The sequence below is a fragment of the Ovis aries genome, chromosome 5, assembly GCF_016772045.2.
Source record: "Ovis aries strain OAR_USU_Benz2616 breed Rambouillet chromosome 5, ARS-UI_Ramb_v3.0, whole genome shotgun sequence".
NCBI classification, from domain to species: domain Eukaryota; kingdom Metazoa; phylum Chordata; class Mammalia; order Artiodactyla; family Bovidae; genus Ovis; species Ovis aries.
The window spans coordinates 25016629-25033803 of NC_056058.1; the positions used below are offsets into that span (position 1 = coordinate 25016629).

Consider the following 17175-nt stretch of genomic DNA (forward strand, 5'->3'; position numbering starts at 1 on the left):
TGGTGCCGCTGTTCCCGCCGTCTTTCACTAGATGGCAGTAGCCTGCTCACTTCCTCCGGGTTTCACCCTCATTGTTTTCCAGGCCCGGGTTGACCTCCAGGCCGCAGCTCCCGGCTCCCGCGCAAGATCCAGCTAAGCAGGGCGACGGCGGGGGGCGTGCTCGAGGGCGGGGCCGGGCCTACCCAATGGGCTCCTCCGGGTGGGAGGCGGGGCCCCGCTTCAGTTGTTCCTCGGGCCGCAGGCGCTCTTCGCATCCCTGACTCAGTATGTGGCGCGTTCCCGGTCTGCTCTGCGTGCGCGTTGCAAGGAAGAGCAAGTTCTCCGGACCTTGGACCGGGCCTGCCGCCTTCATGTCCACTCTGCTCATCAATCAGCCTCAGTATGCTTGGCTGAAGGAGCTGGGGCTCCGCGAGGAAAACGACGGCGTGTATAATGGAAGCTGGGGAGGCCGGGGAGAGGTATGCACGACTTGGGCAAATCTCTGCGGCCTCTCTTCGCTCTGGGAGGCCGGACAGGCGCTGCCCAGCCCTAATCCCCGCGGACGCTGTCGGCTTATAGTGGGTGGGAAGTTTTGAAGTCCATAGTAAACGGTTTCTCAAGTAGAACCATTTAAAGTACCACTAGATATTAGGTCCTGCGTGTTACCGAGAATCGAGTTCATTTTGGAGCAGAAAGGGGTTAAACTTCCCAAGCGTACTTAAAACCGCACGGCACAGTTCTGCACTCTGTAGTGCGAAATGCCACACACTTGGCGGTGGAAACCATCTGACTTTTCTACTTGACTGTGGCTCCTCGCATGTGACGTGCGCCACGGGTAATGTTCTACAGTATTATATTATCTTTTGAAATCCTCTGGAATGCAAGCTCGAAGTTGCTGAAGTTCTGTTTTTCAGTCATTGGGCTCAGAGCTTCCTTGAGGGCCAGATTCTCAGCATTTCTCTATTTCCAGACCCTAACAGTAGCTTGACTCTCAGTTAATGTTCAATAAAATGTTTTATAGACTAGGATGGAAAGATAAGGTTGTTACTACTTGGATTTCTTTTGAGGGCTGCGTATGAAAGAAAACTTATAAGAAAACGTTATATAACATCCCAACAGTGTATTGAATGAACCTGCTTTGTTGGAGGAAAAGCATCTTTTAGTTATCTGTGGCTGTAGGAAGTGCAGGTGGTTTTAATTGTTCCCAATCCCCCATTGGTGGTTTTATCCTGTTTTTTTTTTTCTGTGGTATCCAGTTATTAGGTTCATGGATAAAATACCCTTTCCTGAAAGCCTTTTTAAAGCTATACCTGGGTGTTGGTTTTGGTTTTTTTTTCCCCTAATTTATCCCTCCAGTTCATGTGGACACACGCCTTTCCCATGGTTGTCTAGCCTTGGCCTTTTCACCTCTGACCAGAGGGTGGGCAGAGTTATGGAGAGAGGGAATAAGCTAAACGTAACTGCGAGTGTGTTTGCTCAGTCGTGTCCGACTCTTTTGCGGCCCTACGGACTGTAGCTCGCCGGGGTCCACTGTCCGTGAGATTCTCCACGTGAGAATACTGGAGCCGATTGCCATTCCCTTCTCCAGGGGATCTTCCTGACCCAGGTCTCCTGCATTGCAGGCAGATTCTTTACCATTTGAGCTATAGGGAAGTCCCTAAAACTTGTAACCTTGGTCTGTTAATGGAAGAAGAGGCAAAATAACATATTACTTTTAGCCTTTTGTGTAGATGCCTAACATTTAGATGGCGAGGGTGGGTTTTGGTGAAAAAGTTGTTCTGAGTGTTCAGGTCAAAAGTGAAAACTCTAGTCTCCTGTTTGTAACAAGTTAATGGAGAAGGAAATGGCAACCCACTGCAGTATTCTCACCTGGAGAATCCCATGGACAGAGAGAGCATCCTGGCGGGCTACAGTCCGTGGGGTCACAAGAGTCGGACACGACTTAGCCACTAAACCACCACCACCACCAATGTAAAGGTTCTGAGTTTGGTTATTGTATCTTAGCTCCCGCCCTTGCCCCATCTTCCTTTTTACCTTCCTCCTTTTGGTCTGCCCCCCATTTTCTGTTTATGTAGATCATCTTTTTGTTTTAGGTAATCACCACCTATTGTCCTGCTAACAATGAGCCCATTGCCAGAGTCAGACAGGTACGTGCTTTTTTTTTTTTTTTCTTTACATGCAAAATGCCCTTAGGGAATTTGTGCCAGTGACCACTGAGTAATACAAATTTACAAAGTCAAAGAATGTTTCCTTTTAACTTTTAAGAATGTCTGGGGGAGGGACTTTCCTGCAGGTTCAGTGGTTAAGATATTGGGCTTCAGTTGCTGGGAACACGTGTTTGATCCTGGTCCAGGAACTTAGATCCTGCATGCTACACTGCCCGGCTGGAAAAAAAGATTTCTCGGGGAGACCCTGTACTCTGTGAGAGTATATGTGCCCTGGAAAAGGAGACCCCTAGAGAGGACTGCCCAAGAGGGGTTCCACTGAGGTCTGTGTTTCTGGATCACCAGGGAACTTGGGTTAAGGTGAATGTTCTGACCTCTTGAATCTAGGTTGTAGCCTGAGGTTCTGAATTTCTAATATACTTCAGGTATTGCTCACAGATGAGGCTCCTGGACCTTGCTTTGAAAGGCAAGGTTTTAAAAAGTACAGATTCTAACTTAGCAAATTCCAGCAAGTTTTGGGAAGTGTAAGGCGTGATAATCATTTTAAAACACAAATCTTAGGGTCACTGGGGATTTTACAATTCTTTTCCAAAAGTCTATGTTCTTAGGAGATCATCACTGCCCTTTTCCCTTTGTCTCCCTCCAAATATTTATTTAGGCCAGCATGGCTGACTATGAAGAAACTGTAGAGAAAGCAAGAGAAGCATGGAGCATCTGGGCAGATGTAAGTACAGAGTCCGGGACACAAATATCTACTGTAATGACACGCAAGGAGGCAGCCAGCGCCCCCTTGCTGATACTGGAGCTTCTTGGGGGCTGTGACTATCTCTAAGCTGTAGTCCTAAACTAGTACTCTTTTCCATATTTTGCCTTCAATAGCAGGGTAATTTTAAAGGGAAAGGAACTCTGTACTGTTGTAGCATAAGCAATCTATGAACACTTTCATCTCCAACTGATCTATGAACACCCAAGTCTCCAAAAATTAAGCAAAGAGAAAGGAATATCTATGCTAAAAATAAACCATATGCTCCTCCCCCACCTCCAAGTTTTTTTAGGGGCAGGGAGGGGATGTTAGTAGGTCGGCATTCTTGGTTCAGAGGGAGTGGTGTCAGCAGCAGCTCTCATAGGGCCTAGGCTTCAGTTCCTTGGCAGTCTGATGAAGCCTTTAGGCTAATTCTGCCTCCCCTGTCTCTGTCTCAACTAGTTCTGTGAGCAGGTGTAGGCACTGACTGGAGCTGGACTGGGCCACCCTGAGCTGTCGATAGATGAGGGCCAGGCTCTGGAGGAGGGGAGAGTAAAGAACTGGCTTAGTCTGGATCTTCCAGTTTACCCTGAACATCCCTTTTGGTCTTCTGCCTGAGATACTTGGCCTGAAGCTATAGGAATATCCTGAAATGTTAACCCAGCTCTGCCCCAGGTAGTTACTTTGCCTTAGTGTGCTTTGTCTTTTATAGAAAGGGGAGGCCAGGTGTGCTTACCTCTTGGGTTATCATAAGGGTTAAATGAGTCAATCATTTAACATGCTTACACGCAGGGGTAAACCTTAGTACCTGTTTTTGATTTTTAGAACCATGTGCTGCTGAGCCTCAGTGGTTTTTTTTTGTTTTTTTCCTCCTGAATCAGTGGTTGCTCTGGGGACTTGGGGAAGGAGAGCCCTGAATTGGATGCAGGGTTACTGTTAGCCAAGAGACTGCCTCTGTACAAAATAGGAAGAACGTTGCCTTTAACTATTTGGGCTATAAGTTAGGCTCAGGGTTTATTGTATACAATCAAAAACTGAACAGAAAAAATCCTTGAACAGAGAAAATACTTCTTCCAAAAGTAGTGTGCTAAGTGAAGTTCATCTTAGCAATGTAGAGAATAGTGACCGATGCCATGCCAACTTTATTTTAAATCAGCTCATTCCCCATCTGCTGGGCTCACATCTGCAGGTATGGAGTGCTGACTGTTCTCCACCACTCTGTATAAAGTACTTGAGCATCCATAGGTTTTGGAATCCATGAGGGTCCTGAGTCAATCTCTCATGGATAATGAGGGACAGCTATATTGTTTTTGTTTTTTCAATTAATAGACTATATTTTAGAACAGTTTTAGAGATACCAAGGGGAAATTTCATGCAAAGATGGGCTCGATAAAGGACAGAAATGGTATAGACCTAACAGAAGCAGAAGATATTAAGAAGAGGTGGCAAGAATACGCAGAAGAACTGTACAAAAAGATCTTCACAACCTGGATAATCACGATGGTGTGATCACTCATCTAGAGCCAGACATCCTGGAATGTGACGTCAAGTGGGCCTTAGAAAGCATCACTATGAACAAAGCTAGTGGAGGTAATGGAATTCCAGTTGAGCTATTTCAAATCCTGAAAGATGATGCTAATATTGTGCTGTACTTTACCGGACTGGAAAAGGTCAGTTTTCATTCCAATCCCAAAGAAAGGCAATGCAAAAGAATGCTCAAACTACCGCACAATTGCACTCATCTCACATGCTAGTAAAGTAATGCTCAAAATCCTTCAAGCCAGGCTTCAGCAATACGTGAACCGTGAACTCCCTGATGTTCAAGCTGGTTTTAGAAAAGGCAGAGGAGCCAGAGATCAACTTGCCAACATCCGCTGGATCATGGAAAAAGCAAGAGAGTTCCAGAAAAACATCTATTTCTGCTTTATTGACTACGCCAAAGCCTTTGACTGTGTGGATCACAATAAACTGTGGAAAATTCTTCAAGAGATGGGAATGCCAGACCACCTGACCTGCCTCTTGAGAAACCTATGTGCAGGTCAGGAAGCAAGTTAGAACTGGACATGAAACAACAGACTGGTTCCAAATAGGAAAAGGAGTACATCAATGCTGTATATTGTCACCCTGCTTATTTAACTTCTATGCAGAGTACATCATGAGAAACGCTGGGCTGGAAGAAGCACAAGCTGGAATCAAGATTGCCGGGAGAAATACCAATAACCTCAGATATGCAGATGACACCACCCTTATGGCAGAAAGTGAAGAGGAACTAAAAAGCCTCTTGATGAAAGTGAAAGAGGAGAGTGAAAAAGTTGGCTTAAAGCTCAACATTCAGAAAACGAAGATCCTGGCATCTGGTCCCATCACTTCATGGGAAATAGATAGGGAAACAGTGGAAATAGTGTCAGACTTTATTTTTTGGGGCTCCAAAATCACTGCAGACGGTGACTGCAGCCATGAAATTAAAAGACGCTTACTCCTTGGAAGAAAAGTTATGACCAACCTAGAGAGCATTTTGAAAAGCATAGATATTACTTTGCCAACAAAGGTCCATCTAGTCAAGGCTATGGTTTTTCCTGTGGTCATGTATGGATGTGAGAGTTGGACTGTGAAGAAAGCTGAGTGCTGAAGAAATGATGCTTTTGAACTGTGGTGTTGGATAAGACCCTTGAGAGTCCCTTGGACTGCAAGGAGATCAGCCCTGGGATTTCTTTTGGAAGGAATGATGCTAAAGCTGAAGCTCTAGTACTTTGGCCACCTCATGAGAAGAGCTGACTCATTGGAAAAGACTGATGCTGGATGGGATTGGGGGCAGGAGGAGAAGGGGACGACAGAGGATGAGATGGCTGGATGGCATCACAGACTCGATAGATGTGAGTCTGAGTCAACTCCGGGAGTTGGGGACGGACAAGGGAGGCCTGGCGTGCTGCGATTCATGGGGTCGCAAAGAGTCGGACACGACTGAGCAACTCGACTGAACTAGAACAGTTTTAGGGTGAAACTGTAGGGGAGGAAATTTTTTTATTCTTCTCTTCTATGTTCTTTGGCTGGCCTAATAATTAGCCAATATACAACAGATTAGCAGGAGAAAAACAAATTTTAATTTTTTATGAGGGGGAGGCATAAAGATATGAGACCCAAAGGCAGCAGGCAGTTGAGGCTTAAACACCATCCTGAGCTAAGTAAAGGGATAGGAGCCCGGGGCTTCAAAAAGGAGGAGGATAGTTGCTAGGAATGTGAGCAGAGCAAGTGTTCGGTAAGCAGATATTTTCCCTCTCATGCAGATAAGTCAGATATAAAAAAGTTTTCACTGGTGATAACTCGTGGTACAGGTCCCTTTCTAATTTCTTTTGGGCTGTTAAGGGGAGTTAGAAATCTTTTCCTGAGTCTTCTGGGCCTTAAGTATCTGTAGCTCAAAGTAAAGCCACAGAACTTGTCGGATTGGCCGATTCTGGGGTGGCTTATTCTGAACTCCTAAGTTTCCTATATTAACACCCTGCCTTAGTGGGGTAGCTCTTAAAATTGGTGAGCCAATACGGGCACATCAGTAGTAACTGAAGTCCATAAGTTGCGTTAAGAGTCACTCTTTGCATGTGTTGTTTTGAATGCTAGTGGAACTTTTGATTAGAAACTTCCGTTATATGTGTGTATATACCCATAGTAAATACAGTCTTGTATGAAAAAAGATTTGTGTGAATTCGGGGTCTTTTCTTTCCCTGAACTGACTTTTAGGTCAATCTTGGCTTTGCTCAAGGGGGTGGCAGATGGCACTGTGATGTCTTTAATATTGTGCTGTACTTTGCTGTTGGTGCTGTTTTCGAGTTCAGGTTCTGGTTTGAAGTCTGCTCTTCCACGGTCATGCCAGCCTCTGCACCTAGTGTTGTTTCTCTTTCTGCTCTTCACTTTTATTTGTCTCCGTAGAGTGGGGCTGCTAAATGGGAACGAGTGGCTTTTCTGGGTGATGTTAGAATCAGTTGGGAATCCCACTTGTTGGAATTTGAGTTAAGCAGTTGAGTCCAGAGTTTAAGGAGAAAGCAGAGCATTTCTTCACTGTGTCTCCAGGACTCCTCAAACATGAACAGAACAAAGCTTGGTCCCCTCCTGGTGCACACACTCCTCTTGGCCCCTCACTTGCATGGGGCTACTTCTGCTTGGCCCTGACCCTTCTGGGTGCCTTGCCTGTGAGGGCAAACCACAGTTTCATTTAGTTTCTTTGTAGTCGACCTGGAATTTTTCAAAGGGAACTTTTTTTTTTTTTTTTTAAGGAAAAAGGAGACAGAGTATAAAAATATGAAAAGGCAGTTTATAAAAATGTTTCTCTTAACTAAAATTAACCACCAAGAACCTGGTTGGGAATTCTTGCTCTGCTGCTTTCTTTCATGAGCTGGTTTAGTCCGAATGCCACCTGTTTCTGCCCGTCTGCATCCCCTGTGGGTATCATCACTTTCCTTCTGTACTCCTGGTGAGGAGGAAAGGCAGAGTCTCTTTCTTCTCTTGATGACAGGAACTCGAATGGGCCTTCTCCAGCTGCATAAAAGGATTCCAGATACCTGTAGCTCTCTCTTTTTTTTAAGTTAATTTTTAATTGAAGGATAATTGCTTTGTAGAATTTTGTTTTCTGCCGCATATTAACATGACTCAGCCATAGGTATACATGTGTTTCTGTAGCCCTGTAACACAGTTGTCTTTGGAATACTTCCCCAGGGGCTCAGCGGATGACAAGCTCGGTGCTCTTAGTTCCCTGTTCATGGCTGCCTCTGATGCTCGCTGTAAACCTGACTTCAGAGTGAAGTGTGCAGGGATGAGGACTCTCGGTGGCTGTCTCAGGAGGGTCTAAGGTTATTGATGTGCTGTTGTGCTGGGCTGGTCAAACCCACACGGGAATGGGACTGTCTTCCCGGTTTCCTGCTCAACCTCATCCCTCACCTCGTACTTAATCCTGACATTCTTTTTATCTCTTGCTGCTCCTACCCATCGTTTTGGAAGCGGGAAGAAAGAAAGAAGAAAAGTCAAGTTTGAGTGGTCTGAGAGGGAATGTAGTTTAAACCTTGGGTGATGGGTTCTAATGTGTACCCAGGGTTGAGGCTTGATCAGTTGCCAGGTCTTAACAGTTTGAATTATGTTTGTCTCTTGCTGTTTTTGTGGTCCAGACAGCCATCATCCCTTGTCTGGCTTCATAGTTTTCCTGCCTGAGTCTTTCCTCCCTCTGATAACATTTCCTGTACCACATCTAGAGTGGTGTTTTAAAATGCACTGTGAGGGACTTTCTTGGTGGTCCAGGGGTTAAGACTGCTTCCACTGCAGTGGGCCTGGATTTGGTCCTTGATCGGGGAGCTAAGTCCCTGCATGCTGCATGATGTGGCTAAAAAATTAAAACACACTGTGATTTTTCTCCCCTCTGTACAAAACCCTCTAGTGATTTCCCCACTGCTCTTTGGATCCTTTACATGGTCCTTTGCAGTGTGGCCCCTCCTTTCCACTCCTACTTCTTTGAAGTCTTTATAGTTTCCCGAAATTATCATATTCTCTTGCCTTTTAGCCTTTGCGTATGTTATCTCTCTGTCCCCCATAATCTCCCTCTCCTTTATCTACCTCTTCAGATGGCAAACACCAATCATGCTGTAGGCCTCAACTCTTTAAAAAGCCCCCTTCCTTCCCATCTCCTTGCCCCCACGTAACGCTGGGTTAGTAGTCACAGGTGGTCCACTTGTGTAGTTTAGCGCCATCATGGCGCTTACCATGTGAGATTATAATCTCCTGTTTTGTGTCTGCCATCCCCAGTGGATTTGAATCTAGCTGCCTTGTTTCCCTTGAATCCTGGGGAATAGCACACTATCTGGCACATAAAGTGTGTGCAGTAAGTGCTGGTTCAAAGACTGGTAGAATAAATAAGCTCAGAATAGTCATGTGTACTGAATTAGCCATTCCGAGTTGAAATTAACCAATTTGCTAAGGCTATAAATGTGTGGTCTAAATTTGGTTCAACTCATTCAGTGCCTTAGAAAACACAGAGGATCTTTGCTGTTTCATTTAATGTTACAATTTTTGTTTACTGTTTCCAAAAGTGTGCATGTATCATAAAAATAGCAAATGTTGCAGACATACACAATGCAGAGAATCAAAATGTTGTGATTCCATTTCCTGGAAATTGCAACTGTTAACCTCTTGTTGTATATGCCATCAAATTTAAGCAAAAGTTTACTTACCATATGCATTATCTTGCTTTTTTTGTTGTTGTTGTCTTGTTACAGCTCTTTAAAAGTTTTTCCTTATAAATCTACTTTATTGTTTTTAGAAAGTGTCCAGACATTTTATGTGCTGTTCTTTGCTCAGTCACTCAGTCATGTCCAACTCTTTGTGAACCCATGAACTGTAGCGTACCAGGCTCCTCTGTCCATGGGGATTCTCCAGGCAAGAATACTGGAGTGGGTTCCCATGCTCTCCTCCAGGGGATCTTCACAACCCAGGGATCAAACCCCAGTCTCCTGCATTGCAGACTGATTCTTAACCTTCTGAGCTGCCAGGGAAGCCCTCCATTTATGGCTATGCCGTAATTAACCAATCACGTGCTGATGGGCATTTGGATGGTTTCTGTTTCTCTGCTGGAAACAGCACCGCGGTAAATGCTGCTGTAACCTATACTTTTGCACACTAATGTTTTTGTTCAATTTCCAGAAGTAGAACTGCCTGTTCAAAGTAGTGGGGGCGCAGGATGCATTTTAAATGTTAATAGAAAGCCAGGCTACCCTTAGATTAGAAAAACTATACAAGGATATTTGGTGTACATTTGGGGAAGAGAGAGAGTGAAGAAGAGCCCTGAGCTCCATGAGTGCCTCAGTTATTTTAGCTCCACTGCCTAGTATTGCTGATGTCACACAGTATGTGCTCAGAAAGTATTTCGTGAGAGGGTGGTATGATTGAATGGATTTTGGACACCAGCCTAAGTAAGCTGATTTAGGGTTTGGGTTTGCAATCAGTTTGACCCATGTGAAAACATCACTGGGAATCATATAGGGTTACAGGTTATGTAAGGTATTTAGAGCTTTGTAGAGTCATCCCACCACTCCAGTAGTCTTGCCTGGAGAATCCCATGGACAGAGGAGACTGGCAGGCCATGGCCCATAGGGTCGCAGAGAGTTGGGCACGGCTGAAGGAACAAATAACTTAAGCATGCAGTGTCATCCCAGAAAGTTGTGTCCAATCTGAATTTCTCTCTGTACTTGGCGAAGTCCTTGCTCACCAAGAATGTGTCATCTGTATATTTTCTTGCTCTCTGGAATGGGTTTTAAGGCCTGTCACATCAGACACTGATGAGATCAAAACAGATGTTTTTGATGTGGTTGTGCTTTGTTCTTTAACAGCACATTAGTACCGTGATAATAGACATGAGCTTACGCTTTTCAGCAGACACTAAAAGCCATTCCTTCCTTAGATTCCTGCTCCAAAGCGAGGAGAAATCGTGAGACAGATTGGTGATGCCTTGCGGGAGAAGATCCAAGTGCTAGGAAGCTTGGTAAAGTATTTTTGTAGTAAATATATAGTACTTTGAGTGAAGAATAAGGCTGTTTCGTACTTTTGTGTATAAGATTGTGATCTTTTTAAGGTCATAATTTATGTATTTCAAAAATATATGTGTATATAAATTTGTAACATATATTTCAAAAATCTTTTCTTTAGAGGAAGGATTAACAAGATGGATAGGAAAATGTGAAGACAATTCTTGGGCTTTAAAATTCTTCAGAAAAATAAGAACAGACTGTGGTTTATAACCCTCACAAAGCAGAAACAAAATGTTTTGCTTTCCCCACCTCAAATTTAATGTTTAAAGCAGGAATTCTGTTGGAAAAATGCTGCTTGGTCTTTTGTATTTTTAGGTGTCTTTGGAGATGGGGAAGATCTTGGTGGAAGGTGTGGGAGAAGTTCAGGAATACGTGGATGTTTGTGATTATGCTGTTGGCTTATCTCGGATGATTGGGGGACCCATCCTGCCTTCTGAAAGTAAGTGCTAAGTATTGCACTCCGAAACAGGGAATTCCCCCAGATTCTCTGATTGTGAGCAGTTTCCACAAAATACTTGTATATGAAAATGTCTTTAATCTCTTTACTAAGAAAGTCAAATTAAAACAGGTGAAAATAATCAGATCAAGATGCTTAAACTTTTTAAATTTTTTAAGATAAAGCTCAGCGTTGGCAAGTTCATGGGTGGAGACTTTGTGAAGTGAATCACCAGTCTTATCTGGAAAACAGTTTGGAAAAATATCTATCCCGAAAATATTTAATGCAAGTTTCCCTTAAATCCGTTAAATATTTAATGCAAGTTTCCAGAATCTTAATTTAAGTAAATAATCTGAAATGCAACTGAGGTTCAAGTGTTAGGGTTGAGCATTGTCCCATTAACAGGAAACAATGGAAATGGCCTAAATGTCCAATCATGACAAAGGCTGAACAAATAATTTTGGCAGTCTATTAGCAGATATTGTCAAGAGATCATAATGATTGCCTTCCCCAGCCGCAAACTTTATAGGAAAGTTGTACTTATTTTTACTTCTTTTGTCTTCTTTTTTAATACATACTTATTTTTAGATTATTTTGATTTTTTTGAAAAGATAGTCTTTTTCATTTCACAAAATTAAAGAGGAATAAAAAGGTGAAGGAAGAAATGTTTTCCTCCTCCCAGTGGGATACTCCATAGCATTCCCATGAACGTATCAAATGTTTCTGGTCTCTTGAGTGTATCTTTCTGGAGCTTATTCAGGTGCAGACAGATATGTAGCAAACCATGTGTTCTGTTTTATACTTTTTTTCCTACTTAATGTATCTTAGAAGTTGTTTCATATTGTTCCGATAAGGTGCTTCCTTCATTTTTTTTTTTAATGGCTGTTTTGTTGTAAGGATGACCAGTTCCCAAGTAACAGGTATTTGGGGTGTTTCAGTCTTTGCCAGTTAAACTATGCTGCAGCCTTGTACTCAGTGGCGGGGACAAGGGCTTACCCAGTTTGTAGTGTTTGCCACGTCAATGGAACAAACCAGGTGAGTTCATGTGACCATATTGAAAGCACAGAGGTGGAAATCTCCTGAAGTAGTAATGGTGGTTATCTGTCAAGGCAGAATTATTAATGGTTGGTATTGTCTTTCTTCTATATTTTCCAAAGTTGCCACGCTGGGAATTAGGTTACATTTATAATCAGGAAAAGACATTTAAAAAAAAATCATGTTTTCCTGTTTCCTCTTGGAATATTGGGCAAATTCCCTGCTGGTAGAAAGAGGGGGTTCTTTTCAAATGTACAGATATTGTCCATAATTTGCTGTGTAACAGTGAGTCCCATTAGCCAAGGTTAATTTTATATTGAACACTTTCAGAGGTTTTTCAGAGTTAAGAAAGTAAACTGCCAGTTTGGGGTGGTATATATGTGCAAGCAAGTAACTTTGATTTTTACCTGCTCTAATGTCTGACTCACCAATTAAAATCCTTTTCAATTGTTTACACTTTAAAAAAATAGATTATTCATTTATGCAGAAGCTCTTGGGTAACTTTGACTTCATTCATTCAGTTAATGCTTGTTGAGTGTCTGCCAAATGATCTAATAGGTAATAACTTGGTTGAAAAAGTGTAGTCCTTTCCCTCAAGAAATGTATAAAGCTGTAGATTCCTTGCATTTTAATTTTGTTTATTTTTACTTATTGGCCACACGGCATGCAGGATCTTAACTTAGTTCCTCAACCAGGGATCATACCTGTGCCCTGAGGTGGAAGCATGAAATCTTAACCACTGCACTGCCAGGGTATTCCCAGGGGTGATTTTAAACTGGGAAGAAGCCTGTGTGAAAGCTTAAGATGGGAGAACTTGGCTTATTTGGGGAACTGTGTTACTGCAGCCCTGCCAGAGGGTGCAGGATGAAGGGAGAGATGGGTGGAGAAGGAACCTCGGGAAGGGACTTTATCCTGAGGGCAGCTCTGGTAGTGATGGGGTTGCCAGAGTGTGGCAAGTGGGGGCCGTCATGTCTTCAAAGCTATACTGTCTCCCTGGAGAGAAGGATACGGAGGGGAGGGGCAGAGAGGAGGAGGTAGGCTCTGTGAGGAGGAGACTGTACCAGCACATCACCTCCAGGGGGAATAGGGTTCCCGGACTAAGGGAGGGCCTGGGAGTGAGGTGGAACAAGTGCTGGGTTCCCTGTTCTTGCTGATAGGCTGAGCATGGCCAGAAAGGCAGATGGTTGCGAGTGCGGCCTTCCTAATGCTTTTAGCCAGGTTTCATGAACCTTCGCACTCCTTGCTCTGGTTCTTCACTGCTTCAGCTGCCTTTGATTAAATAAGGCTCTTGTGGGGTGAGATGGTTGGATGGCAGCACCAACTCAATGGACATGAGTTTGAGCAAACTCCAGGAGATGGTGAAGGACAGGGAAGCCTGGGGTGCTGCAGTCCCTGGGGTTGCAAAGAGTCAGGTACAACTGAGTGACTGGGCAACAACTTGTGGCATTATGGTGACTTAAGTTGGTCTATAAGAGACAACTATTTTAATTTATATTTTCAGTTTTCCTATGTGTATGTAAAGATGTGTACACTTAGTTCTTTCAACGTTTATGTAATTGTTAAAACTTACTTTCCCCCTGTACGTGAGTCACCTTGTCCTGAATTTGGAGAGGTGAGCTGAGGGCCTCATCCGGCCCGGTCAGGAGCATGGCCCGGAGAGTCGTGACTCCTGTGTTGTGGTTGTGCCCTGCCCTTGGCCATCACATCACCGAGGACATGTCTCGTTTCCTCTCGGAAGTTTCCTTGTCTCCCAGATGGGACTGGCACTGCCCTGATCCACAGAGTTCCTTTGAGGAGTAGAGGCTTAATGGATATCCTCATGGTTTATAAGGTAGTCTGGTAATAACAGCATTCGTTGTATGCTGGCGAATGTACCAGTGTCCCCCAGCTGTGTAAGATGATCTGTACAAAGCATCTGTAGTCCCCACCTGATCTGGTGCATCTTTGTTCTGAAAATGAAAGATTGCCGACTTTGTTTTTATGATCTCGACAGGCATTAACTTAATGTGTTTAAGCATGTTGCATGCCTTCTTCGTCCTCAGGACCTGGCCATGCTCTCATTGAACAGTGGAATCCTGTAGGCCTGGTTGGAATCATCACTGCTTTCAACTTCCCTGTGGCCGTGTATGGCTGGAACAACGCCATTGCCATGATCTGTGGGAACGCTTGCCTTTGGTAAGAACGGTTTGTTTTTTTTTAAATCCACTATTTAGATGGTAAAAGTCTCCGTTTTCAGGTACTACTGAAAGTATTGCAAATGTTTTGAAATGTTTTCTACTATTTCCGTTAACATAGCAAGTGACACCTGCTAGTTGTCAAATGCTGGGTTTTAGTTATTTACATATTTTACCATCAGTAAAATTTATATTTTTTGACTTAACTTTTTGACACAACCTTATACCCTCTTCCTTCTAGTTATCTCTACCCCAGGCAAGTATAGTGTAATTCAATTTAGACATTAATTGCTTGGACTCAGTGTCAGACTCCACCTGTTTAGGGGCTCAGTCTTCCACAAGACTCCTCCTCCTTAAGATGCTAGCTGCAAATGTTCCCAGTCCTCAGGACATCTGCAGTTCTCACTGGCTGTCTACAGATTTGGAGGTTACCACTGGTTTCAGTAGAGCTTCCCTGGTGGCTCAGATGATAAAGAATCTGCCTCCAATGCGGGAGACCTGGGTTTGATCCCTGGGTTGGGAAGATCCCCTGGAGGAGAGCATAGCAACCCACTCCAGTATTCTTGCCTGGAGAATCCCCATGGACAGGGGGACCTGGCAGGCCACAGTCCGTGGTGTCGCAAAGAGTCGGACACGACTGAGTGACTTTAAGCACAGCACATACATTGGTTTCAGTAATTCATTAGAATGGCCCACAGAACTCAAGGAAGTGCAGTATTTAATGGTTGCACTTTTGTTGTAAAGGATGTATTTAGGGCGTGGTTTAGAAGGGCTTCAAACACAGCATCCCTGCCCTCTCCCTGTGAGTTCAGGACATATCACTTTCACACCCAGAAGGCATCACTGAGCTTTGGCGTCCAGAATTTTTATGGGGTTTTTATGACATTGGCATGATTGAGTAAATCATTGTACATGTGACTGAACTCAAGTCTTCTTCCTTCCCTCCCCATGATTGATCTTTCTCATCACCACCTCCCATCCTGAAGCTGTCTTGTGGGGAGGGGCACTAGTTACCTCAGTAGCATAACAAAGGCCTTTCTGTCATTCAGACAGTTCCAAGGTTGTTGATACTGGGTGTGCCAGAAACTGGGAGCCAAATCCCTGAGAAGCTCCAGCAGTTGGTGATGGACAGGGAACCCTGGTATGCTGCAGTCCATGGGGTGGCAGTGTCGGACACGCTGAACTGAACACCAGATACAATCTTCATTATGCTACATTTCACAAGCAGAAAACTGAATGAACAAGTAGGAGGGAAAAGAGAGCTTGTGATAAGTCACAACCTTCTTTTAGAAACACGACTCTTTTTTTTTTAATTCAATAAAAATTTGACAGTGAATTCCCAAGAGATTCTGAGGCACTTGGCCAGTCTTCCCATTGCTGTGTTAAATGTTACATCGCTATAAAATATGTGATAGTAAAAGTTAGCTGGGGAAATGTCAATATTTATAGATGACAAAACAGTTGCTTGCTTTTAGCTTTCATGTTCAATGGAGCAGCTTACATCAGGAGAACCAGGAGAATTGTCTTTGCCCATTTTGTGTCTGCCCCACTACTGTGTACTGATCTTATTGTTGTTCTCAGTTGAAGGTACTCAAAGACTATATAAGCAAGGCATAGTTGGAAGGATTAATGATTCGTCATCATGTTACCAAAGGGTAGCAGTATGGTTTTCCGAAGCCCCCGAGTCTTCCAGTGAAAGTTCACGTTGACTGATCTCTGTTTTACTCAGTTTGCACAATAGATGGGTTAATGTAAAGTTCCTGTGGTCAGTGCAGCAAGCAGGTTCAGAACTGCTCAGGGCCATTTTTATACTTAGGAAAGTATTATAGTCCCTTGGGCTCCAGAGGCACCAAAGTGAAGGACTGATTTCTCTTTCAGTTATTAGGCTCTGTTATTTACTTAGAACTTTTCCTCACAAAGACTGTTGCTTCTGCTTACAAATAAAAGGTATTTATGGTTTTCACCAAATTAAGCTGACTTTTTTTGTTTTTATTTTTTACTGTTACAAGGAAAGGAGCTCCTACAACTTCCCTCATTAGTGTAGCTGTCACAAAGTAAGTATGTGTGGCTTTCTTTTTCCTGGGTCTAGGGGAATCGTAAAAGGGTGATTGATAGCACTGAATTTTTAATCTGACATGAAAGTGTCATATTTATTTTAGCATAGAATCTGGATAAACTCTGTTCTTTGATTGTGATAACATTTTTATATCATTGTGTAGTTTACAGATCCTTTTCAGGGCCATGGCATTTAAGTCGTGGGAAACATGCCAGATACTGATATAAATGTTGAACTTGAACTCTTAAAACTTTTTTTTTTTTTTTTTTTGGTCATTTGCAAAATAAAAACAAATCCAGTGGAGAGGAAATAGTCTTGCAATTTAGGGGCTATATGCTGTAACTATGCAGCATGCTAATGGTCTTCATTTCTACTCAGGCCCATACTTTTATTGTTCTTGTTTAATAGACCTTAGCAAAACAAAGAAAGGGTTAAACTATTCAACTGATTCTTCTGACACTGTCTAAAATGTATTTCATCTTTTGGTTAAAAATTACTGTTTTATTTATTCCTCTTTGGAAACGTGATAACACTAGTTAAGTCATAAATCAGTGTTACTAATTTATCATTCCAGAACTAGAGAACGTATAGAGGAGAATGGCTGCCTGTGTAGGGTGATGATGGGCCTTTGATGATGCATTGTTTGCCTGGCCTGCATTCTCTGATTTAAGAATTATTGGCAGAGAGCTTGTGATGGAGTCTGTTCATAAGAGGGTCCTTAATGTTGGACTGCAAGGAGATCCAACCAGTCCATTCTGAAAGAGATCAGCCCTGGGATTTCTTCGGAAGGAATGATGCTAAAGCTGAAACTCGAGTACTTTGGCCACCTCATGCGAAGAGTTGACTCATTGGAAAAGACTTTGATGCTGGGAGGGATTGGGGGCAGGAGGAGAAGGGGACGACAGAGGATGAGATGGCTGGATGGCATCACTGACTCGATAGACATGAATCTGAGTGAACTCTGGGAGTTGGTGATGGACAGGGAGGCCTGGCATGCTGTGATTCATGGGGTCACGAAGAGTTGGACAC

At 43.3% G+C, this 17175-nt stretch overlaps 1 protein-coding gene across 7 annotated transcripts in view; it reads left to right on the forward strand.

Annotated features, from left to right (window-relative positions):
* The first annotated feature begins 258 nt into the window (after positions 1-258).
* Positions 259-17175, forward strand: part of ALDH7A1 (aldehyde dehydrogenase 7 family member A1) — a 96548-nt gene continuing 79631 nt past the window's right edge. For all 7 annotated transcript variants that reach the window (XR_006059906.2, XR_009600669.1, XR_009600670.1 and 4 more), the window contains exons 1-7: positions 259-458; positions 2073-2126; positions 2803-2868; positions 10319-10399; positions 10761-10884; positions 13959-14091; positions 16100-16144. Coding sequence is in view for 2 of the 7 variants with exons in the window: in XM_060415651.1 (XP_060271634.1) it covers positions 267-458; positions 2073-2126; positions 2803-2868; positions 10319-10399; positions 10761-10884; positions 13959-14091; positions 16100-16144 (695 nt within the window). In the remaining 5 variants the exon portion in view is untranslated. The remainder of the gene's footprint in view (positions 459-2072; positions 2127-2802; positions 2869-10318; positions 10400-10760; positions 10885-13958; positions 14092-16099; positions 16145-17175) is intronic.